General features: G+C 38.7%; 1 protein-coding gene across 2 annotated transcripts in view; it reads right to left on the bottom strand.

Annotated features, from left to right (window-relative positions):
* Window positions 1–27,500, bottom strand: part of flnbl (filamin B, like) — a 196,431-nt gene that overhangs the window by 119,268 nt on the left and 49,663 nt on the right. For both annotated transcript variants that reach the window (XM_062038188.1, XM_062038189.1), the window contains exons 2-11: window positions 25,306–25,415; window positions 25,098–25,233; window positions 23,601–23,698; window positions 21,933–22,080; window positions 13,475–13,593; window positions 13,331–13,405; window positions 13,084–13,246; window positions 4,307–4,507; window positions 4,105–4,242; window positions 3,903–4,029 (exon numbers count right to left, since the gene is read on the bottom strand). In XM_062038188.1, the coding sequence (XP_061894172.1) occupies window positions 3,903–4,029; window positions 4,105–4,242; window positions 4,307–4,507; window positions 13,084–13,246; window positions 13,331–13,405; window positions 13,475–13,593; window positions 21,933–22,080; window positions 23,601–23,698; window positions 25,098–25,233; window positions 25,306–25,415 (1,315 nt within the window). The remainder of the gene's footprint in view (window positions 1–3,902; window positions 4,030–4,104; window positions 4,243–4,306; window positions 4,508–13,083; window positions 13,247–13,330; window positions 13,406–13,474; window positions 13,594–21,932; window positions 22,081–23,600; window positions 23,699–25,097; window positions 25,234–25,305; window positions 25,416–27,500) is intronic.

Raw genomic sequence — 27,500 nt, 5'->3', positions numbered from 1 at the left:
ATATAAAAACAGTTACATAGAAACTAGTAATTAATGAAAATGAGTAACATTAACTGTTAAAGGTTAGTACTATTAGTGGAGCAGCAGCACGCACAATCATGTGTGCTTACGGACTGTATCCCTTGCAGACTGTATTGATATATAATGTAGGAAGCAGAATATTAATAACAGAAAGAAACAACCCTTTTGTGTGAATGAGTGTAAATGGGGGAGGGAGTTTTTTGGGTTGGTGCACTAATTGTAAGTGTATCTTGTGTTTTTTATGTGGATTTAATAAAAAAACAACAAAAAAATAAAAAATAAAAAACCGATACTGATAATAAAAAAAAACGATACTGATAATTTCCGATATTACATTTTAACGCATTTATCGGCCGATAATATCGGCAGACCGATATTATCGGACATCTCTAAAAATTAGGCATAATAATGTGTTAATTCCACAACTGTATATATCGGTATCTGTAATTAAGAGTTGGACAATATCGGAATATCGGCAAAAAAGCCATTATCGGCCATCTCTGGTATTTTCTCAAAATTAGGCTGACATTGAACGGTTGTGCTGTGGAGTTTCAGGAAGTATGGAATGGTTTCCTGAAATATGTATAAGGAGACCGATCTCACATTTAACCCCAATTGAAAAGTAATGGAAAGGTAGGTAATTGATGAGCCTTTTGTCTGCTTTTGTGTATTTCTGCACCGTCTGTGGCTTCATGTCCATATTTGCCTGAACTTATTTGACTGAAACATGTTTTTTTCCCCTTGTTTATTATTTTTATTGTATTTTATTAGAGATGTCCGATAATATCGGTCTGCCGATATTATCGGCCGATAAATGCGCTAAAATGTAATATCGGAAATTATCGGTATCGTTTTTTTTATTATCAGTATCGTTTTTTTTTTATTTTTTATTTTATTTTATTAAATCCACATAAAAAACACAAGATACACTTACAATTAGTGCACCAACCCAAAAAACCTCCCTCCCCCATTTACACTCATTCACACAAAAGGGTTGTTTCTTTCTGTTATTAATATTCTGCTTCCTACATTATATATCAATATATATCAATACAGTCTGCAAGGGATACAGTCCGTAAGCACACATGATTGTGCGTGCTGCTGGTCCACTAATAGTACTAACCTTTAACAGTTAATTTTACAAATTTTCATTAATTACTAGTTTCTATGTAACTGTTTTTATATTGTTTTACTTTCTTTTTTATTCAAGAAAATGTTTTTAATTTATTTATCTTATTTTATTTGATTCATTTTTTAAAAAAGTACCTTATCTTCACCATACCTGGTTGTCCAAATTAGGCATAATAATGTGTTAATTCCACGACTGTATATATCGGTTGATATCGGTATCGGTTATTAAAGAGTTGGACAATATCGGATATCGGCAAAAAGCCATTATCGGACATTCCTATATTTTATATATCATTTTTGTGGGTTATTTATTTGATGGAGGAACAAAAAAACATTTGACATGTGTGTAATTGTACATCTAGACATTTTGTATGTCAAAAATCCAATCAGCAGTTGATTTTCAAATATATTTACAAACAAATCAAGTAAATAAGGTTTAATTTATAAAACTTTTCCAGTGACATAACTAGAAGTAGCGAATAAAAATGAACCACAGATGTAATAAAGTTAGTGTGTGAGCTCCAACCAGTGAAATGAGCGCAGCCATTAAGTGTTGCGCCTTAGGTTTCAACACAAATACAAACCAGATCCAATTCGAAAAAATCCAGTCAGAATATGTGTCTCACTTCCTGCACCACCAAGTGTAGGGGTGGGGGGGTAATGGGGGTTTATCCCCAGGGGACACATCACTTCACTCGAGCCCTGCAAGCTGTGTGGAAACTACTAGAACGCACCTTTGCCTTCCGGCTCAGCTCCTCTGAGCACTCCCCGGGTGCTGCCAGTAAAGTTGGACGGCAGAGCCCATTTAAGCAGAACTGGTCCAAATTGGTTACAATTCTTATGCGTTACACCAAACTGTGGTACGTGTCCCACTCGTGGTACGCGGGCTCCATCTCGTGGAATCCTTCGATTAAAGTACAATGTTTTATTTTTCTATATTGAAACACAGTGTTACTGTTCAAACTGTAGCCAAAATATTATATATAATACTTGTTTTTAATGAATACTGAAGCTTACTGCCCTACTTGGAGAAGTTGGAGAGGCACACTGCAAAAAGTGAAATCTAAGTAAGATGAAAGATGTCAAATAAGGGTGATATTGGCTTATTTTCTGTCTGATAAGATAATTCTTCTCAATAAACAGATTTTATGTTGAGAGTGTTTTACTTGTTTTAAGTGTTTTGGTCCTAAATGATCTCAGTAAGATATTACAGCTTGTTGCTGAGATTTGATGAGCTATATTGAGTAAAACATGCTTGAAACTACAATATCAACTGTTGCAAAGCTGTGTCATCAACACTCACAAGTATAAAACTACTTTTTTAAAGTAATACTTTCTTACATCAAGCATGAAAAAAAAAAAATCATATCATTATGTCAAGATAATGGCACGAGCGTTTACTTAATTTAAGAATATTTTTCAACATATTGAGCAAAAAGGTCTCTTTTTCAGTGGCCTAGTGGTTAGCTTTCTGCTCCGCCGCTCCCAGTCTGTGGAACGCTCTCCCTGACCACCTGAGGGCACCACAGACTGTGGATGCTTTTAAAAAAGGCTTAAAAACCCTTCTTTTTAAAAAAGCCTTTTTTTTTAGATATATGCATACTACCGTATTTTTCGGACTATAAGTCGCAGTTTTCTTTATAGTGCGACTTATGTGTGAAATGATGAACACATTAGCGTAAAATATCAAATAATATTATTGATGTCATTCACGTAAGAGACTAGACGTATAAGATTTCATGGGATTTAGCGATTAGGAGTGACAGATTGTTTGGTAAACGTATAGCATGTTCTATATGTTATAGTTATTTGAATGACTCTTACCATAATATGTTACGTTAACATACCAGTTGGTTATTTATGCCTCATATAACGTACACTTATTCAGTCTGTTGTTCACTATTCTTTAGACATTTTAAATTGCCTTTCAAATGTCTATTCTTGGTGTTGGCTTTTATCAAATACATTTCCCCCCAAAATGCGACTTATACTCCAGTGCGACTTATATATGTTTTTTCCTTCTTTATTATGCATTTTCGGCCGGTGCGACTTATACTCAGGTGCGACTTATACTCCGGAAAATACGGTAGTTCTAGCTATTTGGCTGTTCTAGTTTTTATTTGTATTCATTTTTTATTATCTTTTTATTACATTTTTTAATACACTGTAGCACTTTGAGGTTGTTTACTCAATGTAAAGTGCTTTCTACAAATAAAATCTATTATTATTATTATTAGAGTGTCCGCCCTGAGATGGGTAGGTTGTGAGATCAAACCCCGGGCCGAGTCATACCAAAGACTATAAAAATGGGACTCATTACTTCCCTGCTTGGCACTCAGCATCAAGGGTTGGAATTGGGGGTTAAATCACCAAAAATGATTCCCGGGCGCGGCCACCGCTGCTGCTCTTTGCTCCCCTCACCTCAACAAAGGGACGGGCCAAATGCAGAGGACAAATTTCACCACACCTAGTGTGTGTGTGACTATCATTGGCACTTTAACTTTATTTTTTCTACCAAGAAAAGTGCACTTATTAGTGAGAATATACTTGTTTTAAGGTATTTTTGGGTTCATTGAGGTTAGCTAATTTGACTTGTTTTGGAAAGTCTCGACAAGCCAAATTTTCTTGTTCTATTGGCAGATAATTGTGCTTAGTTCAAATAAAAATACCCCTCATTTTTGTTTGTTTTTTCCTTGTTTTTGAACACTGACTTTTTGCACTGCATTGCAAACATGTACTGCACGACTCACCTCTTGGGGATATGCTGCCCCCCCCAGGCGATGGCCACGGTGTATTTCCCGGTACTGAGGGGGTAATACTCGTACGAGTACACGCTGTCCTGACTGGATATCTGCTTCACCCGCTCCTCGCCGCCCTCTGAAAAATGATGATTCACTTTTTTTTAACAACGTGGTCAATTCGTTCCCTCCGCGTGGGTCTGTCAACACTCACTGGGATCTTTGACCACCACCTTCAGCTCTCCACTGCCGGCGTTCCTGGCGTCCACCCGGAAGTCGCCCACTTGTTTCACCCTCAAACCCGACCCTTGCAGGCCACGCCCCATCGCCCGGCAGGCCCCCGGCAAGCAGGCTGCGGGCCACACCAGGGGGTTTAAGAATGACCGGCGCGGGGTCTCATGGGACCAAGATCTCACCTGGGCCCACGTCCACCGTGAAGGGACTCCTGGGGACGGCGGCGCCGCCGAAGGTGACGCTGACCGTGTGCAGGCCGGCCTGCGTGGGTCGGTAGGTGCTGCGGTACAAGCTGTCGCCCTTGTCCTCTATCATCACCTCCACGCTGTTGTCACGGCCTTGCGGGTCTTTGATGGTGACCGTCACGTCTCCTTTGCCCGCCCCTGCACAGAAGGTGTTGTGGAAAGGTTATACGTGGAAAGGTCGTGGCGTCAACACCCGAATCAGCAAATTATCTCAAAACACCTGCAAATGGCCCCATAAGTGACAACATCGGCACTTATTTCATCGTTCTGGACTAGGGGTTGTCTCTAGGGATGTCCGATAATGGCTTTTTGCCGATATCCGATATTGTCCAACTCTTTAATTACCGATACCGATATCAACCGATACCGATATCAACCGATATATACAGTCGTGGAATTAACACATTATTATGCCTAATTTGGACAACCAGGTATGGTGAAGATAAGGTACCTTTTAAAAAAATGAATCAAATAAAATAAGATAAATACATTAAAAACATTTTCTTGAATAAAAAAGAAAGTAAAACAATATAAAAACAGTTACATAGAAACTAGTAATTAATGAAAATTTGTGGAATTAACTGTTAAAGGTTAGTACTATTAGTGGACCAGCAGCACGCACAATCATGTGTGCTTACGGACTGTATTCCTTGCAGACTGTATTGATATATATTGATATATAATGTAGGAACCAGAATATTAATAACAGAAAGAAACAACCCTTGTGTGAATGAGAGTGAATGGGGGGAGGGAGGTTTTTTGGGTTGGTGCACTAATTGTAAGTGTATCTTGTGTTTTTTTATGTGGATTTAATAAAAAATAAATAAATAAATAAAAAAATAAAAAAAACGATACTGATAATAAAAAAAACGATACCGATAATTTCCGATATTACATTTTAACGCATTTATCGGCCGATAATATCGGCAGACCGATATTATCGGACATCTTTAGTTGTCTCCATACCAATGTTTTGGTACCGGTACCAAAATGTATTTCGATACTTTATGACACTTTATTAAATTCTTACTATTATTTATTTATTTATTTTTATTGTGATTACTTATGGAGTTTATTGTGAAAAAATTGTGAACAGGAAGTGAACAAAAAGTTTTGCAACTGTTATGTAAAGAAAAGGGGTAGGATTAAATAAGCTCTGCTTCTTCCTACTCCTTTTCGAACGTGTTGAAAAGAAACTGGAAATTGTGATGTATCATGTTGTATGCTTGCATGTTCCAAATAAACTCAAACTCAAACTCAAACACTTTTCTAAATAAAGGGGAACCACAAAAAATGTCATTATTGGCTTTATTTGAACAAAAAATCTTAGGGTACATGAAACATATGTTTATTATTGTCATTTAGGCGCAATAAGTGTTCAACTTCAGCCTAAACCCTTTCGGTCTGCAACATTTTTTTTTTAATTTATGAATGTACATCTGTTTGTTTATGTAAAACTGTTTATTTTATTGACCATTGACCGAAAAAATAATAAACTAAACAAAATGTAGTCCTTAAATAAAAGAGTGAACATACTAGACAACTTGTCTTTTAGTAGTAAGTAAACAAACAAAGACTCCTAATTAGTCTGCTGACGTATGCAGTAACATATTGTGTCATTTATACACCTATTATTTTGTACACATTATAAGGGACAAACAGTAAAAACTTATTAATCTACTTGTTCATTTACTGTTAATATCTGCTTATTTTCAGTTTCAACGTGTTCAATCTACACTTCTGTTAAAATGTAATAATCACTTATTCTTCTCTTCTTTGATACTTTACATTAGTTTTGGCTGATACCAAACATTTACCGTAATTTCCGGACTATAAGCCGCTACTTTTTCCCCTCGTTCTGGTCCCTGCGGCTTATACAAGGGTGCGGCTTATATACGGCCTGTTCTTCTCCGACACCCACGAAGAGGATTTGGGTGGTTTTAGTACACAGGAGGAAGACGATGACACAATGATTAAAGACTGACTTTTCATATACCGGTAGGCTGGTTATTTTGATAACGTACAGGCGAGCACTTTGTATTACTTTGCACCGTTGTATTATTTGTACTCTGCACGAATGCTGTTCGCCATGTCAAAGATGTGAAAGTTTGATTGAATGATTGAAAGATTTATAGTTAATAAATGGGACGCTTTGCGTTCCCAAACAGTCATCTCTGTCCCGACAATCCCCTCCGTGGTAGCAGGAACCCCTATATACTACGCTAATTACACATCAAAACCCTGCGGCTTATAGTCGGGTGCGGCTTATATATGGAGCAATCTGTATTTTCCCCTAAATTTAGCTGGTGCGGCTTATAGTCAGGTGCGGCTTATAGTCCGGAAATTACGGTAGGTATCGATCCGATACCAAGTAGTTACAAGATCATACATTAGTCATATTCAAAAGTCCTCATGTGTCCATTTCCTGAGTTTATAAACATAATATAAACGATAAAAAATATTGATGTAATCATGTAGTATCGACGAGATACACTACTGTACTTAGTATCATTACAGTGGATGTCAGGTGTAGATCCACCCATGGCATTTGTTTACATTGTGACGCCGGTGAGCTATTGTATCCTCCTACGGTGTGTAGTGAAGCATGTTTAGCTATTCCTCGTCCTGCAGTGATAATGATACTTGTAAGAAACTTTAATTTGTCACCATGGAGACGAGGATTAGTCATTTAGAAGTAGCTAAAACACCGTGGATAGACGTTAGCTGCTAGCTAGCTAGCCATGTCTTAAAGCACCTCTTCCTGAGGGCGTTTCAGTGTTATAACTTCACCTTTATCTTGACTTTTTACACCAAAATGCGTCCGTTCTCCCTTTTCTGTCTACACACTGTGTCTGCTTGTAAGTACTCTGTGTGTGTGCGCTGCCGAACATGCTCCTCTGCTGGTAAAACCAGCAATGTCACGACGTGACGACACACACCTGTGAAGTGAAAACCATTTCCTCTTGAAGCTCATGGAGAGAATGCCGAGAGTGTGCAAAGCAGTAATCAGAGCATAGGGTGGCTATTTTGAAGAAACTACAATATAAAACATGTTTTTAGGTGTGTCACCTTTTTTTGTTAAGTACATAACTCCACATTCATAGTTTTGATGTGACAATCTACAATGTAAACAGTCATGAAAATAAAGAAAACTCATTGAATGAGAAGGTGTGTCCTGTATTGTACATTCCCAAATGTTGGGAATATGAGGAGAGTGTGACTGGTGCAAAGTGGAGAGATGTTCGCACCCTTTGAGAGGGAAACGAGGAAACTGGAGAAAAAAAACGAGTAACATTTCTATGCAAACCCCGAAAGAAAATGTTGAAAATCAAAACTACATTTCCTGCAATTGGGTGCATTTCTACACTATATTTTAACTTTACATTTATTCTCATCTACCAAACTCTTATTGACACTCACATGTCCTATGTCAGTGTTTTTCAACCTTTTTTGAGCCATGGCACATTTTTTGTGTTGAAAAAATGCGGAGGCACACCACCAGCAGAAATCATTAAAAAACTAAACTCAGTTGGGCGTAAAAAGTCGTCGTTGCAATTGTTGGGTATGACTTTAAAACATAACCAAGCATGCATCACTATAGCTCTTGTCTCAAAGTAGTTGTACTGACACCACCTGTCACATCACACCCTGACTTATTTCTGTGTGTAGTGTTTTAGTTCTTGTCTTGCGCTCCTATTTTGGTGGCTTTTTCTCTTTTTGTGGTATTTTCCTGTAGCAGTTTCATGTCTTCCTTTGAGGGATATTTCCCGCATCTACTTTGTTTTAGCGATCAAGAATATTTCAGTTGTTTTTATCCTTCTTTGTGGGTACATTGTTGATTGTCATGTCATGTTCGGATGTACTTTGTGGACGCCGTCTTTGCTCCACAGTAAGTCTTTGCTGTTGTCCAGCATTCTGTTTTTGTTTACTTTATAGCCAGTACAGTTTTAGTTTTGTTCTGCATAGCCTTCCCTAAGCTTCAATGCCTTTTCTTAGGGGCACTCACCTTTTGTTTATTTCTGGTTCAAGCATTGGACACCTTTTTACCTGCACACTGCCTTCCGCTGTTTCCGACATCTACAAAGCAATTAGCTACCGACGCTCAACAACAACACATCATTTGCAGACTATAATTACTGGTTAGCAAAAAATATTTTTAACCCAAATAGGTGAAATTAGATAATCTCCCACGGCACACGAGATTGTATTTCACGGCACACTAGTGTGCCGTGAATGAACCAGAGTTTTTAGTAGATCATTTACTAGCATTTTTATCACTGAAAATTTCTCGTAAAACTCTTATGACATACAAACAAAGAACCCGGAAAACATCAGTAGATAATTGACTAACATTATCATTATTGAAAATGTCACGGAAAATTCTACATTCATTTGGCAACTATATCCTGTAGCCACGCCCCCTCAGGTAATATACTTCCTGTGTTCTGACCTCTGTTTACATTCAGTCACGTCAGAAACATACCTTGTCGCTGGCTATTAATAAATATGCTAGAACAGGGGTGTCCAAACTACGGCCCGCCGGCGTCTTCAATTTGGCCCGCGAGACGGCACGTGTCCAATAAGCAATTTGGCCCTAATATACTATCCAAATATGGTCAGCGTTCTGGTGGCCGACGAAAGTAATTCAAGTCAGTGGCCAGTAATTGTACATCAATGTGTCTGCATGCACAGCATTTACTTACATGACCCTATTTAAACAACCTTCCCTAGTCATGGTACAGAAAAAAATGTATCCCCAGCACAAAAAATGATCAAACATACACTGCAAAAACTGAAGAATAAGTAAGATGAAATATGTCAAATAAGGGTGATATTTGCTTATTTTCTGTCTGATAAGATAATTCTTCTCACTAAGCAGATTTTATGTTGGAGTGTTTTACTTGTTTTAAGTGTTTTGCTCCTAAATGATCTCAGTAAGATATTACAGCTTGTTGCTGAGATTTGATGAGCTATATTGAGTAAAACATGCTTGAAACTAGAATATCAACTGTTGCAAAGCTGTGTCGTCAACACTCACAAGTATAAAACTACTTTTTTAAAGTCATCATTAAAAAATCATGACTTTGACACAATTGTGTCTCATAATTAAAACAGATGACAGCCAAATGGACTTTGCTGTTTTATTTTCAATGAAACAATAGAAAAGATGTACTCATATAGTAGTACAGTTGGCACAGTACAGTAAACTGACAGTTGATATTTAAACATTTGACATTTCAAACAATTTTGAACAGAAATAGTTCATGCACATTCAGGTAAATTCTTCAAAATAACAATAAAAAAAAAAATGGCTTGGGGGCTGGGCTGTAAATTATTATATATATTTATATATATATATATATATATATATATATATATATATATATATATATATATATATATATATATATATATATATATATATATATATATATATATATATATATATATATATATATATATATATATATATACTGTATTCCTTGCGCACTCATTGACTGAAAGAGCACGCACTTGGCATGATGATGTCATGTTATCCATGGAAAAATGCATTTTTAGACAATATGATTTGCCTGAGCGGCTAGGAGACCCCGAGAGTAACAAGCGCTTGCCTTGTTGCCTTTCCATTAAGAACAATAAATTAGTTTTTAGTATAAGTTTGCTGGTTTCAAGAAATGTAATGGCGAGCGCATATCATTATGTCAAGCATTTACTTCATTTAAGAATATTTTTCAACATACGGACAAAAAAGATCTCATATTTGTGTTTTCTACCACGAAAAGTGCACTTGTTATTAGTGAGAATATACTTATTTTAAGCTATTTTGGGGTTCATTGAGGTTAGCTCATTTTACTTGTTTTGGAAAGTCTTGACAAGCCAAATTTTCTTGTTCTATGGGCAGATAATTTAGCTTAGTTCAAATAAAATACCCCTAATTTTTGTATTTTGTTTCCTTTTTTTTTTAACACTGACTTTTTGCAATGTGCAACCTGCTCTTTGAATTTTGTGGATATTATAAAAAAAAAAGGTCCAATCAGCAAAAAAAATACAAATCTATACTACACCCATTTTAATCCTATGCAACATTTTGACCAAAGAACCACACTGCAAAAAAGTCAGTGTTCAAAAACAAGAAAAAAAATACAAAATTAGGGGTATTTTATTTGAACGAAGCAAAATTATCTGCCAATAGAACAAGAAGATTTGGCTTGTCAAGACTTTCCAAAACAAGTCAAATTAGCTAACCTCAATGAACCCCAAAATAGCTTAAAATAAGTATATTCTCACTAATAACAAGTGCACTTTTCTTGGTAGAAAAAAAAAATGTAGACCTCTTTGCTCAATATGTTGAAAAATATTCTTAAATGAAGTAAATGCTAGTGCCATTATCTTGACATAATGATATGCGCTCGGCATTACATTTCTTGAAACCAGCAAACTTATACTAAAAACTAATTTATTGTTCTTAATGGAAAGGCAACAAGGCAAGCGCTTGTTACTCTCGGGGTCTCCTAGCCGCTCAGGCAAATCATATGGTCTAAAAATGCATTTTTCCATGGATAACATGACATCATCGCGCCAAGTGCGTGCTCTTTCAGTCAATTAGTGCGCATATATACAGCCCAGCCAAAAAAAAATTAATTGTAATTTTGAAGAATTCATCTGAATGTGCATGAACTATTTCTGTTCAAAATTGTTAGAAATGTCACATGTTAAATGTTTAAATATTAACTGTCAGTTTACTGCACTGTGCCAACTGTACTACTATAGGAGTACGTATTTTCTATTGTTTCATTGAAAATAAAACAGCAAATTGTGTCAAAATCATTTTTTTTCATGCTTGAAGTTAGAAATGATTACTTTAAAAAAGTAGTTTTCTAAGCTGTAATATCTTACTGAGATCATTTAGGACCAAAACACTTCAAACAAGTAAAACACTCTAACATGAAATCTGCTTAGTTCAGGGGTCGGCAACCCAAAATGTTGAAAGAGCCACATTGGACCAAAAATACAAAAACAAATCTGTCTGGAGCCGCAAAAAATTAAAAGCCATATTACATACAGATAGTGTGTCATGAGATATACATTGAATTATGACTTAAAAGAAGCTAAATGAGCTCAAATATAGCTACAAATGAGGCATAATGATGCAATATGTACACATAGCTAGCCTAAATAGCATGTTAGCATCGATTAGCTTGCAGTCATGCAGTGACCAAATATGTCTGATTAGCACTCCACACAAGTCAATAACATCAACAAAACTCACCTTTGTGCATTCACGCACAACCTTAAAAGCTTGGTGGACCAAATGAGACAGAAAAAGAAGTGGCATAAAACACGTCCTAGAAAGTCGGAGAAAGTTCTTCATGTAAACAAACTGCAGTGAGTTCAAGGACCGCCAAAATTAGTAGGACAAAACGGCGCTCGCCAAATACTCGAATCAGTGAATTATGTTTAATATAAACAGTGTGCTTTATAACAATTAGGGAGGTTTGTATCATGTTTGTCCTCCTACACAAACCATATTAAAACAAAAAATATATTTTTTCCCCCTCATCTTTTTCCATTTTTCATACATTTTTGAAAAAGCTCCAGAGAGCCACTAGGGCGGCGCTAAAGAGCCGCATGCGGCCGACCCCTGGCTTCAGGCCCGGCCCTAACCAATCTGGCGCCCTAGGCAAGATTTTAAGTGAATACAAAAAATAAAAAATTAACAGAAATACAATATTTTTTACATACATAATAAACACAAAATAAAACGTGTCAACAAGTTGCATAAAATAAATTTAAAAAACAATATAAATAAGGCACTGCACAAAACAAGATATCAAACCAGTATGACTTTAACAACTATATTACAAAAAAAGGGGATCCTACAGAGTTCTCTATTTGTGCTTTTTAATATTGCATTAACTAGAATGACTTACAAATGACTGTACACCAGGGAGTACTGTAACTACCTAACGTTACATTATTATTTTCCATAACAATTTAGCCCCCTCCACAATATTAACCCGACGTTAAAACAGAACTAGCTATTTATTGATTAGCAATTGCCGAATCACGTAACATTAGCTTAATGCTAAAGCCAGATTACTATCACATTCTGTAACAGACAAATAATTTCATGTAGGCTAACGTTACCTACCTGCTACCTCTGTCTTTTTCTCGTTTCTCCTCTTCTTTTCTCTTTTTTCTTCCCTGGGCACCTGACAGTTTTGGCCGTTTTGACATCTTGTGTTGATTTTTTGACGTGGTAAGAGTCATGATACGGGAAGGGAGGGGGCGCACCGTGCGGGGGGATGGGGGGGCGTAATGTTGTAACAAATAATATTTCTATTAAATAGGCTTTACTTTGCATTTTAATTGACGTGGGATTATTTTTTGTATTTAGAAATAATAGTACCAACTTTTATTTATTTATTTTTTCTCCAACATTTGTGGCACTGGCGTGGCGCCCCCTGATGGACGGCGCCCTTAGCATTTGCCTATACGGCCTATGCCACGGGCCGGCCCTGCCTGGCTTAGTGAGAAGAATTATCTGATCAGACAGAAAAGAAGAAAATATCACCCTTATTTGACATATTTCATCTTACTTAGATTTCACTTTTTGCAGTGCACCATTACATGCTATGTAGACCGCAAGGGAAATCATGATATGACCCCTTTTAACTGTGCGAGAAAATACAAGTCTTAACCGGTCCTCTTACCGGCAGTGTAGATGTCAAAGTAGGCGGGTTTGTTGGCGACGTTGCCCACGGGTTCGATCCCCGGCCCTTTCACCGCCACCTTGGAGGCATCGCCCAGCGCCTTGTCCACGCTGACCTGGAAGGGACTCTTGGGAATGGGCTGGCCCGCAAACAGCACGGTCACCTAGGAAACACAACCACACGCCTTTGAGCTTGGCCGAGGTCTCAAAGCAAAATGTTTGATGAGTCATCAGAAACGAAGGTCGACCATGTGGGGTCCCAGGACTTGAGGGACGTAGGAGACTTTGTAGGTCTTCTTGGCCTCGTTGGGCTCCCCCTTCAGCTGAGACACACAAAGAGAGACCCGGGTCAGCATCTTGGCGAGAAGGACGAGGCGACTTGAGACGTTTACCTCCTCTCTGGTGCCGTCCGGTTGGTCCAGATAGACGGTGACCTGACCCTGCCCGGCGCTGAAAGTGTCGACTGTGAACACCGCGGGGCGGAGCACCCTGTTGCCCGTAGGTTCGATACCTGCAGAGGGGTGGCAGTCCTTTCAAAACACAGATCGGTGGACGGAGGACACGGAGACGCTATTACAAGACTTTCCGTTGCAATTACTCCAAAATTCAGCGGCACGTTTCCTGACAAAGACCAGAAGGCGGGCTCACATTACACCAGTTTTAAAATCTCTGCATTGGCTCCCCGTGTGTTTCAGGATCAATTTTAAGGTTTATAAATGTTTTTTATGGTATTGCACTGCAAAAACTAAAATCTAAGTAAGATGAAATATGTCAAATAAGGGTGATATTTGCTTATTTTCTGTCTGATAAGATCATTCTTCTCACTAAGCAGAGTTTATGTTAGAGTGTTTTACTTGTTTTAAGTGTTTTGCTCCTAAATGATGTCAGTAAGATATTACAGCTTGTTGCTGAGATTTGATGAGCTATATTGAGTAAAACATGCTTGAAACTAGAATATCAAGTGTTGCAAAGTATGAAATAAAAAAATCATGACTTTGACACAATTGTGTCTCATAATTAAAACAGATGACAGCCAAATGTGTTTTATTTTCAATGAAACAATAGAAAATACGTACTCATGTAGTAGTGCACTTGTTATTAGTGAGAATATACTTATTTTAAGGTATTTTTGGGTTCATTGAGGTTAGCTAATTTTACTTGTTTTGGAAAGTCTTGACAAGCCAAATTTTCCTGTTCTATTGGCAGATAATTTTGCTTAGTTCAAATAAAATACCCCTAATTTTTGTAAATTTTTTTCTTGTTTTTGAACACTGACTTTTTGCAGTGCACTTTTACAATTACCGTATTTTCCGCACCATAAGCCGCACCTAAAAACCCCAATTTTTGTCAAAAGCAGACAGTGCGGCTAATAACCCGGTGCGCCTTATATATGGATTAATATTCATATTTATTTTCATAAGGTTTAGGTCTCGCAACTACGGTAAACAGTCGCCATCTTTTTTCCCCGTAAAAGAGGAAGCGCTTCTTCTTCTACGGTAAGCAACCGCCCCCATAGAAGAGGAAGCGCTTCTTCTTCTACTGTAAGCAACCGCCAAGGTGAGCACCCGCCCCCGTAGAAGAAGAAGCTCGCGGATATTTAATTTCATTTGTGTTTCTGTAAAGACCACAAAATGTCTCCTACTAAGAGACACGCGTACAAGGTTCCACTGACTTTTGATATTCCTGTGAACCGCACTGTGGATACAACGGGAGCACGTACGGTGAATATTCGCACCACAGGGAATGAGAAGTCGTCCTACTGTGGTTCTAGCTTGCCATGCTAACGGCCAGAAACTTCCACCCACGGTGATATTCAAAAGGAAGACCTTGCCAAAAGAGAACTTTCCAGCCGGCGTCATCATAAAAGCTAACTCGAAGGGATGGATGGATGAAGAAAAAATGAGCGAGTGGTTGATAGACGTTTACGCGAAGACACCGGGTGACTTTTTTCACGCAGCGCCGTTCCTGTTGATCTACGACTGCATGCGCGTCCACATCACAGATGGTGTCAAAAAACAAGTGAAGCACACCGAAGAAGAATAATTCGAGGGATTTGTAGATGAGTAATAACTTCAGAAAGTGAGCTTTAAATGTTTATTTTGTGTGTTGTGTGACACTAACGTTCGAGCAACGTTGAGTTATTGATGTTGCTATAGCTCTGCACTATTTTGAGTGTTACTATTTTTGTGATTGCACATTTGCACATTACATTTTGGGAGTGAACAGAGTTGTTAGAACGCTGGTTTGTAATATATTATTAAAGTTTGACTGACCTATCTGACTGTTTTGTTGACATTCAATTTAGCGTAGCGTAGGTGCGGCTAATAGCACGGGGCGGCTAACAGGTAAACAAAGTTTTGAAATATGCCGTTCATTAAACGTGCGGCTAATAACACGGGGCGCCTTATGGTGCGGAAAATACGGTACTCCAAAATTCAGCGGCACGTTTCCTGACGAAGACCAGAAGGCGGGCTCACATTACACCAGTTTTAAAATCTCTGCATTGGCTCCCCGTGTGTTTCAGGATCAATTTTAAGGTTTATAAATGTTTTTTTATGGTATTGGGCCTTCTTATCTTTCAGATTTACTTTTACTCTACGAACCTTTATCTCCTAATTATTCCAAAAGTCAGGACACAAAGTGTCCTGACTTTTGGAATAATGGAATAATAATCAAAGTATGGCATCTTTCCACCATTATGGCCCCCAGTCTGTGGGACATTTTGTCGTTTTTAAGACCAGGCTTAAGACCCACCTTCTTGAATTTGACTTCTAGCTGATATTTATTATTTTATTGAAGTCATTCATACTTTACCTTTTATCTTATTAGTTATGCAATATTTTATTTAGTTCCATTTATTATATATTTACTGTATATTTATTTTATTTTTCTTAATTTATTTTATTTGTATTTTTATCGTAATACGTCTTACTTGTCCAGGATGCAGCTGAGATAGGCTCCAGCGACCCCCCGCGACCCCAAAAGGGACAAGCGGTAGAAAATGGATGGATGGACGTCTTACTTGTATTTTACTACGCCTGCTCAGTGGTCTAGTGGTTAGAGTGTCCGCCCTGAGATGGGTAGGTTGTGAGTTCAAAACCAGGGCTGCAACAACTAATCGATTAAATCGATTAAAATCGATTATTAAAATAGTTGACGATTAATTTAGTCATCGATTCGTTGGATCTATGCTATGCTATTTTTTTTATTTATTTAAAAAAAAATGTCTTTTTGGTTTTTTTTTTAAATAAAACTTTATTAATAAACTGCAACATGTACAAACAGCTGAGAAACAATCAAAATAAATATGGTGCCAGTATGCTGTTTTTTTTTCAATAAAATACTGGATAGGATAGAAATGTAGTTTGTCTCTTTTATCCGATTATTAATCGATTAATCGAAGTAATAATCAACAGATTAATCGATTATCAAATTAATCGTTAGTTGCAGCCCTATTCAAAACCCCGGCCAAGTCATACCAAAGACTATAAAAATGGGAGCCATTACCTCCCTGCTTGGCACTCAGCATCAAGGGTTGGAATTGGGCGTTAAATCACCAAAAATGACTCCCGGGCGCGGCCACCGCTGCTGCTCACTGCTCCCCTCACCTCCCAGGGGGTGAAAAATGGGATGGGTCAAATGCAGAGGACAAATTTCACCACACCTAGTGTGTGTGTGACTATCATTGGTACTTTAACTTTTATCCTATCCATATTACTATTTTACAAGTTTTATTATATATTTTACTTTCCAGCGTTCCTCAGAGGGAACCATCTGCTTCAGGGGTTATGGGCTGTGCTTGTGGGGGCACTTTTGTGTCAGCGTCCTGGTGGCCATGGTCTGATGACCTCCTGGTGCAGATGTGATAGTGTTTACTCACATGGCTCCTCTGTACTCAGCCATGCAATCATTTGTTCATATAGTTGCATATTTGTGTTTGTGTTTGATATCTATATCCATGCGTACTTTTGTGATAATGGGGGATGTGGGTCATCGGGGTATTGCTTTGTTAAGCACTTTGCGTTGCATTTCCTTTATGTATGTTATTTATTACTCCGGTACGCTTGTCTTGTTCTGTATATTGTACAGTATTTTGTATTTCTATGGTGTTTTGTATATTGTACCGGATTGCTTATTATTTTTATTGGATAGTTGTCTGTTTATTTCAATTGTTATTTTTTTTTCTTTTTCTTTATTGCCTGTTGTGTAATTTATTTTATTTTATTATTTATTTATTTATACCCCATATTTGTTCCCACTACCGCACCTTAAATTGGAGTCCTTAATCTCGTTATATGCAAATATCATGACTAGGGATGATGCTCGAAACCGGTTTTCCCGGTTGTTCGATAAGAAAAGATCCGAGTCCTCGGACTCGAATCCCTTTTTGAGAACCGGTACCCGTCATCGAGACCACTATAGTAAAGAAAAAGAGTTGGTTCTTTATTCGAATCCCTGGGAACGAATCCCAAATGGGCAATGTTATGCCCATTTGATTGTAGACTCTTACTGACACCTTGTGGCGATATGAAAATACTACGCGTCATTAGTTTGGGCACTTCCGGATTGGCGAGTCAGTTCAGTTCATGAGACAATTGAGAAGTAGAAAAGTTGTGTTAGCTCTTACAAGCCTTGGAAAAGATAAGTCTGTAAGTAAACTGCTTAACTTGTTTATGTACTCAATATTAAGGTGGAAAGTGTTTAAGTTTGATACTAAGATGTTTATTGAAAAACGATTTCTGTGCACTGTTTCAATGGATGATTTGAGGACTTAAAATGGCTGCCAGTCGTGTATTTCCACCATCGAAATAGTTTAAACACTCAGAAGCATTTGTTTGATGATAGTACTGTATATTTGTGTGAAGCTAATATTTACATATTGTGCATTACATTTCAGTATGTTAATTGAATCACATAGCTTATACATTTGTCATTGTGTGTATTTCAGTTAAAAAAAAATAAAAATAACAGTCCAGTGCAAGACAAAAGTAAAGATAGGAAAAGACAAAGCAAGATCAACAACAATAAAGAGCCTAAATGGATTAGTCTGCTTTGGAACTTTATTAGACGTCTTGGATTGTTTGTTAGCTGTCTGCCTGCGTGTGTAGTTGGTATGTTCCAATAGCAGCAGAAGTGCACTTTTTGGAAAGCTGTATTATTTTCAGTTTTGTGCCCAAGGGACTGATTTTATTTAACTCTATATTATTATTTATACACCTATAGTGATCACAGAGACAGGTTGTTTTTGTGTTACTGTATATATTTGTTTTTCTGAAAAACCCCAGTTAATATACTTTGGATAACAACAGTCAATATGTATTTATTTTATTTTCTTAGGGGGGCAACAGTCAATATTTATTTATTTATTTTATTCTTATAAAATAAAAGTGAGTTTTTGTTAAACCAAATATTGTGTTTTTTTCCGTATACAACAACCTATCTGGATTCGATAAGAGAATCGATAAGGAATCGTTCGATCAGAGGATTCGATAATGGGCTCGAACTCGATAATTTCTTATCAAACATCATCCCTAATCATGACAATAAAGTCCATTCTATTCTATTCTGAAAAGAGCTTTTCAAATGAAGTTTGATTTGATTAGTTTTTCGACCTAAGGATGTTTTGGTGTCCGTTCATTCTCTTCTCAGGATCCAGGATCACATGTCAGCGTCCCTGGTGTGTCTTTTGTTCATTGTTGAGATGACCAGGCGCCGGCTTCCTGTCATTGTACGACACGCCGATGTTTCCAGTCTGCCACCAGATGGCCTTTCAGGAAGCGTGTGCAGAAAGAGCTTCTTCCAAGTAACCCTCTTTTTTATTCCTCGATTCCATTAGCAAACATGTGAATGTGGAGCGAATGAATGATGGAGTCTCAGTTCCCTGTGTAGCGCTTTGAGTGTCTAGGAAAGCTCGATATAAATCTAATCCATCATTACCGTAAATTCCGGACTATAAGCCGCTACTTTATTCCTACGCTTTGAGCCCTGCGGCTTAAAAAAAACGGTGCGGGTAATTTATGGATTTTTTTTTACTGACGAACAGTGTTGGGACTAACGGCGTTAGTTATTTTCAGCGGTAACTAGTAGTCTAACGCGTTATTTTTTATATTCAGTAACTCAGTTACCGTTACTACATTATGTTTTATGTAGTATTGATCATACTTTATTCCTACGCTTTGAGCCCTGCGGCTTAAAAAAAACGGTGCGGCTAACTTATGGATTTTTTTTACTGACGAACAGTGTTGGGACTAACGGCGTTAGTTATTTTCGGCGGTAACTAGTTGTCTAACGCGTTATTTTTTATATTCAGTAACTCAGTTACCGTTACTACATTATGTTTTATGTAGTATTGATCATACTTTATTCCTACGCTTTGAGCCCTGCGGCTTAAAAAAAACGGTGCGGCTAATTTATGGATTTTTTTTACTGACGAACAATGTTGGGACTAACGGCGTTAGTTATTTTCGGCGGTAACTAGTTGTCTAACGCGTTATTTTTTATATTCAGTAACTCAATTACCGTTACTACATGATGTTTTATGTAGTATTGATCATACTTTATTCCTACGCTTTGAGCCCTGCGGCTTAAAAAAAACGGTGCGGCTAACTTATGGATTTTTTTTACTGACGGACAGTGTTGGGACTAATGGCGTTACAGTTATTTTCGGCGGTAACTAGTTGTCTAACGCGTTATTTTTTATATTCAGTAACTCAGTTACCGTTACTACATTATGTTTTATGTAGTATTGATCATACTTTATTCCTACGCTTTGAGCCCTGCGGCTTAAAAAAAACGGTGCGGCTAATTTATGGATTTTTTTTACTGACGAACAATGTTGGGACTAACGGCGTTAGTTATTTTCGGCGGTAACTAGTTGTCTAACGCGTTATTTTTTATATTCAGTAACTCAATTACCGTTACTACATGATGTTTTATGTAGTATTGATCATACTTTATTCCTACGCTTTGAGCCCTGCGGCTTAAAAAAAACGGTGCGGCTAACTTATGGATTTTTTTTACTGACGGACAGTGTTGGGACTAATGGCGTTACAGTTATTTTCGGCGGTAACTAGTTGTCTAACGCGTTATTTTTTATATTCAGTAACTCAGTTACCGTTACTACATGATGTTTTATGTAGTATTGATCATACTTTATTCCTACGCTTTGAGCCCTGCGGCTTAAAAAAACGGTGCGGCTAATTTATGGATTTTTTTTTTACTGACGAACAGTGTTGGGACTAACGCCGTTATTTTCGGCGGTAACTAGTAGTCTAACGCGTTATTTTTTATATTCAGTAACTCAGTTACCGTTACTACATGATGTTTTATGTAGTATTGATCATACTTTATTCCTACGCTTTGAGCCCTGCGGCTAAAAAAAAACGGTGCGGGTAATTTATGGATTTTTTTTTTTACTGACGAACAGTGTTGGGACTAACGCCGTTACAACTGTAACGCCGTTATTTTCGGCGGTAACTAGTAGTCTAACGCGTAATTTTTTTATATTCAGTAACTCAGTTACCGTTACTACATGATGTTTTATGTAGTATTGGCAAGAAACTGAAGATCTGAGTGTGTTTTAATGGAGCGCTGCAGTGTCGTCCTTCTCAATCTTCCTGTGTCAAAAAGCGGGAGAAGAGAAGAGGCGTGGTGTGTGTGTGTGTGTGTGTGTGTGTGTGTGTGTGTGTGTGTGTGTGTGTGTGTGTGTGTGTGTGTGTGTGTGTGTGTGTGTGTGTGTGTGTGTGTGTGTGTGTGTGTGTGTTTTGAAGACCCCCAGCCCAGAGCCTGGGGGTCTTCAAAACCCTCCTTAAGACCTACCTCTTCTCGCTGGCCTTTGACCCGAGCTGAGTCCGCCCACTAGGCCACCATTTCTAGCCCCCCCACCCCCCCACCCCTTCGCTTTAGTTGTATTTTTCAATTTGTCGCACTTTTATTATTATTATTTTTATTCTGCAAATTTTTTAACTTTTTATTCGACCCCTTTTACCGTATTGCATTTGCGCTATCTTGTTTAGCACATTCATTGTTTATGTTCTTTGTTTGTTTTTTGTTTTGCTTAGTTTTTTTGGTTTGCTCCATGCTTTTTTCACCTGTAAAGCACTTTGGTTCAATCTAAAAAGTTGTTGAAAACGTGCTATATAAATAAAGTTGACTTGACTTGACTTGACCTGTGTGTGTGTGTTTACTAACAACAAGACATCATGGCGGAGCCAAAGTCGTGTTTCTTAACATGGAGATATTCTCACTACTTTTCTTTTGTCGAGCACAAAGAAAAGAACATTTTAGTTAAATGTAAGTCGTGTCTTGGATCAAAGATCCTATCTACTGCCCAAAACAGCAATTCAAATCTGCTGAAACAACCACAAAAGCAACATGCTTCGACGAAGCTAGTAAAGAGAGACACAGACTCCGACGCCACTTCACCTCCACCACCGCCTAAGGATTTTAACGGAGGGACTGCTAGCCAGGACAAATTGATAGAGGCATTCTTTTTGTATTGTTTCAGTTTCACAAATTCCTCAGTAAATTCCCCCAAAACGTCACCGTGGAGTTATTGAGTCTCGTTTAGCTGATTGGAAAACCGGCTTCCCGCACGATGACTTCTATTTTGTTTGATCAGCCGTTTTACTGCCGTGTTACAGGCACCGTTTGTAAACAATTAAGGTATGTAAATAAACATTTACTGAATCTTTGTGTAAATCACTCATTTCACAACACGGGACGGCTTATGTATGGGGAAAAAAACGGCTTATAACTCGATGTGCTCTACAGTCCGTAAAATACGGTCATTTTATTATCACCATAGAACATGATTGCATGCGTGCAAAGTGGAGAAGTGTCTAGGAGTACCTGGTCCATAAGCACGGGCCTTCTTGGGGTTGAGCCTGGGCTTTAGGGGTGCTCCTGGCTTTAGTTTGGATTTGGGGAACTGAGACAAGTATGTCATCACTGACATCTCATCAACCCGAGGGTCGATAATCTCCTCCGGAGCGATCACCTGCAATATCATTTACACACGCTACTTTACAGTATGCAGACCAATTAATATGACTTACATTAAAAGTATGTATGTATGGTATAATGGAGGGAGATCATTAAATGGCATTATAATAGAACTGATGTCAACTCATTTGTATTGAGGGCCACATCACAATCATGGCAGCCCTCAGAGGGCCACATGTATCATTTGTATTGAGGGCCACATCACAATCATGGCAGCCCTCAGAGGGCCACATGTATCATTTGTATTGAGGGCCACATCACAATCATGGCAGCCCTCAGAGGGCCACATGTATCATTTGTATTGAGGGCCACATCACAATCATGGCAGCCCTCAGAGGGCCACATGTATCAGTAAATATATATAACAGTAAACAAATGCCTGGAACATCAGAAAATATTAAAACGTGTGCAATTATTGCATGTGCAACATTTTTCTGTCAAAATTGAGGAAACAAATCACTTGACAAGAAAGTCAAGTGAAACGTGGCGGGCCAATATAAAATAACGTGAACTGAACACAAAATGATTTTGCAGGTCACATTAGATTTATGTGGTGTGCCATATTTAAAATAATGTGGCCGGCCACTATCAAATATTGTGGTGGACCACTAATAATGTGGCTGAGCACTATGATATTATTTTGCGGGCCACTTAAAATGAAGTGGCGGCTCACATTAGTTTTATGTGGTGTGCCACATTTAAAATAATGGGATGGGCCACTTTAAAATCACGTATTGGTCAATGTTAAAATGATGTGGCGCGCCACAATAAAATCGTATGGCGGACCACAAAATTATGTGGTGGGCCACAATAAAATCGCGTGGCGGGCCACAATAAAATCGTATGGTGGACCACAAAATGATGTGGCGGACCACAATAAAATCATATGGCGGACCACAAAATGACCTGGCGGGCCACAATAAATCATGGCGGACCACAAAACAATATGGCGGACCACAAAACAATGTGGCAGACCACAATAAAATCGTATGGCGGACCACAAAATGATGTGGCGGACCACAAAACAATGTGGCGGACCACAATAAAATCATATGGTGGACAACAAAATGATGTGGCAGGCCACAATAAAATCATATGGCGGGCCACAATAAATCATGGCGGGCCACAAAACAATGTGGCGGACCACAATAACATCGTATGGCGGACCACAAAACAATGTGGCGGGCCACAATAAAATCGTATGGTGGACCACAAAACAATGTGGCGGGCCACAATAAAATCGTATGGTGGACCACAAAATGATGTGGCGGGCCACAATAAAATCGTATGGCGGACCACAAAATGACATGGCGGGCCACAATAAAATCGTGGCGGACCACAAAACAATGTGGCGGACCACAATAAAATCGTATGGCGCACCACTTTAGAATGAACATTAAAGCGGCAGGCCAGACTTGACATGGAGTTTGACCCCTGTGTAATAAGAGTGGCCCTACAGTACATTGCAGAATACAAGGAATAATATCCATTTGTTTGTGTCAGCGGGAATCGAACCTGCGGGATTCCCAACCATTCATCTGCTAGCTGCATGGCTTCAGTGGCGTTCTCCACTGGTTTCACTGGATCCCAGGTCTCCCAGTCTGGACACAGACCTGCCAAACACACACACACACACACACACACACACACACACACACACACACACACACACACACACACACACACACACACACACACACACACACACACACACACACACACACACACACACACACACACACACACACACACACACACACACACACACACACACACACACACACACACACACACACACACACACACACACACACACACACACACACGGTAAGACTGGAAGAATAAAACAGTGTAAACATCATCATGAAAGAAAGCTACTCGCACTTCCTGTTTGTGCACAAACTTGTTGTTTCACGGCCTCAAGCAACACAAGTTGTGTTTTACAGTTGCTAACTCAATTCCCTACACGTTACTGTAAACACGAGTTGAGCGACATTTTTATACAACTACAAGGACGCACAAAAGGATGACTCCGTACTTTTGTTTTGCTTTGTTGGGCTACTTCCACCTCCAACCTCCGAGGACAAAGCTACGAACAACAGGCTTTCTGCTCCGCCGCTCCCAGTCTGTGGAACGCTCTCCCTGACCACCTGAGGGTACCACAGACTGTGGATGCTTTTTAAAAATGCTTAAAAGTCCTTTTAAAAAAAGCCTTTTTTTTTTAGATATATGCATACTAGTTATAGCTATTTTGCTGTTGTAGTTTTTATTTTTATTTATTTCTTTATTATCTATTTAAAAAAAAAAAAATTAATACACTGTAGCACTTTGAGATTGTTTACTCAATATAAAGTGCTTTTTACAAATAAAATTTATTATTATTATTATTATTACTTTGCCACGTAAAAAATAATTATGTGGAAGTTATCACACAACTCTTCTGCTTAAAGGCCGTTGCTATAGTTGTTATCAATTGTGCTGAAGTTGTACTTTTCTATCTGTGCAAAGGGACAACTCGCAATCTTAGGTTGCGAGTCATCTCGTATCAGTGTTTGTGTCCAGAACATCGAGTACCGTGACGCAGACAAAGCAGAGACAGGGGGACAACTCGCAATCTTAGGTTGCGAGTCATCTCGTATCAGTGTTTGTGTCCAGAACATCGAGTACCGTGACGCAGACAAAGCAGAGACAGGGCGATATCGCGAGTGTCAGCACATTTCTGAATAATCATATATAGTGTCCAACTGGGGCTGCTGAAATGACCCCCCTTCCTTCAGAAGCAGCCTCAGTGATGTAACCAGGGACCTCCCAAATAAATAGAGGAGCACGTGGGCTGTGCCTTAGAGCGTGGTGGGAGATTGTAACTGAGTGTGCAGCCCCAAACGTCTCTCCTCATTGAGCCAAATTGAACTCTGTCCCTGCATGATTCCTTGCTTCTTGTCTTGTTTAATAAATGTCATCAGTGTTTGAACCTGACAAAAAGACCTAAGAGGGGTGAATGCAAAAGTGTACCTGGCGCACAGCCGTCCACCAGTGCTCCCAGTGCCTTTCCCGTTCTCCAGTCCTGGCTGAAGTTGGTGATGGGCATGTCCGGGACTTTGTGCTGGATCCAGCCCAGCAGACGCTGCTTGGGGGTCTTGGACTCGGACTGGAAAACAAAAAGCTGTGTGAAGCCTGTTCAAATCCACACAGATGCAATAAAGCGGGAGCGGGACGCTACCTCGTCATCCTCGCCCTCGTACATGGGCATGGAGATGGAGTAGTGCAGGATCAGAGTCCAGACCAGACCAAGGATCAGTTTCAGGTTGCCATCCACGATTGCTTTGGAGTCTGTAGCAAAGAAATAATAAAACTACTATCAATATATCAAAGTGTGTTTGTTTGGCCTCAAGGAGCTGCACAAAGCACAACAACATCCCCTGGTCTGAACACAGAGAACACAAGGAAAAACTCCAAAAGCCAAAAATGGGAAAAAGCAGAAACTTGGCAAGGGACTGCAGTGGATGCCAAGTGAGCACAGTTACGGGATGAGGACCACATTCTGGACCACCACAATACATTGGATCCCTGTAACACGGCAGTAAAACGGCTGATCAAACAAAACAGAAGTCATTGTTAAGGACCCACTAGCTGCGGAAGCTAACTCCCCAATCAGCTAAAAGGACTCACTAAGTCCACAGTGACGTTTTGGTACATTTACTGAGGAATTTGTGAAACTGAAACAATAAAAAAAAGAATGCATTTGTAAGTTAATAATACTAACACAGACCAGTTAGCCAACGCTAACGACGCTATTACATTAAGATAGCACGTACAAACATGCATGAAAACGCTTTAGTAAGTATAAACAGTTTTAGTTATATTGTAAAACTTACTAACGTTGCTTGAAGCGATGAATGGAGCACTTTAGTTACAAAAACCAAACACTGTCGGTAAATGGAAGGACACTGCAGTTAGTCAACTTGTCCAAAAGAAAAACATGAAGATTATTGTGGGATGAGGAGGAGAGAAACATGAAGATTATTGTGGGATGAGGAGGAGAGAAACATGAAGATTATTGTGGGATGAGGAGGAGAGAAACATGAAGATTATTGTGGGATGAGGAGGAGAGAAACATGAAGATTATTGTGGGATGAGGAGGAGAGAAACATGAAGATTATTGTGGGATGAGGAGGAGAGAAACATGAAGATTATTGTGGGATGAGGAGAGAAACATGAAGATTATTGTGGGATGAGGAGGAGAGAAACATGAAGATTATTGTGGGATGAGAACATGTCAGAGTTTATTTAGGTAGTGAAGAAGTGTGATCCACAAAAGTAGGCGTGTGCAGGTTCCAGCATCAACACGTGGAAGGCGTGAGTGTTAACACCTGCCTCAGTGGAAGTCGCATCAACACATGGAAGGCGTGAGTGTTAACACCTGCCTCAGTGGAAGTCAGACGCCGGCTAAGAAAACAAAGCCTGAGCTCACTTCCAACAACACGGAGGTGAAGACGTGCACAAAAGGAGTGGCTTGAGGAGACAGGAGCTGTGACATGTGGGTGGGCATGTTGCACCATGGTGTGCAACCACACTCTTTTAATAATGTCCTTGTGAAGAAGTACTCGGACCAGGGGTGCACACACTTTTTCTGCACTGCAAAAAGTCAGTGTTCAAAAACAAGTAAATGTACAAAAATGAGGGGTATTTTACTTGAACTAAGCTAAATTATCTGCCAATAGAACAAGAAAATTTGGCTTGTCAAGACTTTCAAAAACAAGTCAAATTAGCTAACCTCAATGAACCCCAAAATAGCTTAAAATAAGTATATACTCACTAATAACAAGTGCACTTTTCTTGGTAGGAAAAAAGAGAACTTTTTGCTCAATATGTTGAAAAATATTCTTAAATGAAGTAAATGCTAGTGCCATTATCTTGACATAATGATAAGCGCTCGGCATTACATTTCTTGAAACCAGCAAACTTATACTAAAAACTAATTTATTGTTCTTAATGGAAAGACAACAAGGCAAGCGCTTGTTACTCTCGGGGTCTCCAAGCCGCTCAGGCAAAATCAAATGGTCTAAAAATGCATTTTTCCATGGATAACATGACATCATCGCGCCAAGTGCGTGCTCTTTCAGTCAATTAGTGCAGTGGTCCTCAACCTTTTTGTAGCTGGGGACCGGTCGACGCTTGAAAATTTGTCCCACGGACCGGGGGGGGAGTAGTAAATTTTTTTTTTTTTTTTTGGTCATAAAGAAATACAATCATGTGTGCTTACGGACTGTATCCCTGCAGACTGTATTGATTTATATTGATATATAATGTATATATTGTGTTTTTTTATCTTGATTTAATAAAAATAAAAAAAAATAAAAAAAAAATTTTTTTTTTTTTTTTTTTTTTCAATTTCTTGTGCGGCCGCGGCCCGGT

Source organism: Entelurus aequoreus, linkage group LG26, assembly GCF_033978785.1.
Source record: "Entelurus aequoreus isolate RoL-2023_Sb linkage group LG26, RoL_Eaeq_v1.1, whole genome shotgun sequence".
NCBI classification, from domain to species: domain Eukaryota; kingdom Metazoa; phylum Chordata; class Actinopteri; order Syngnathiformes; family Syngnathidae; genus Entelurus; species Entelurus aequoreus.
This window is presented reverse-complemented; position numbering and strand designations above follow the sequence as displayed.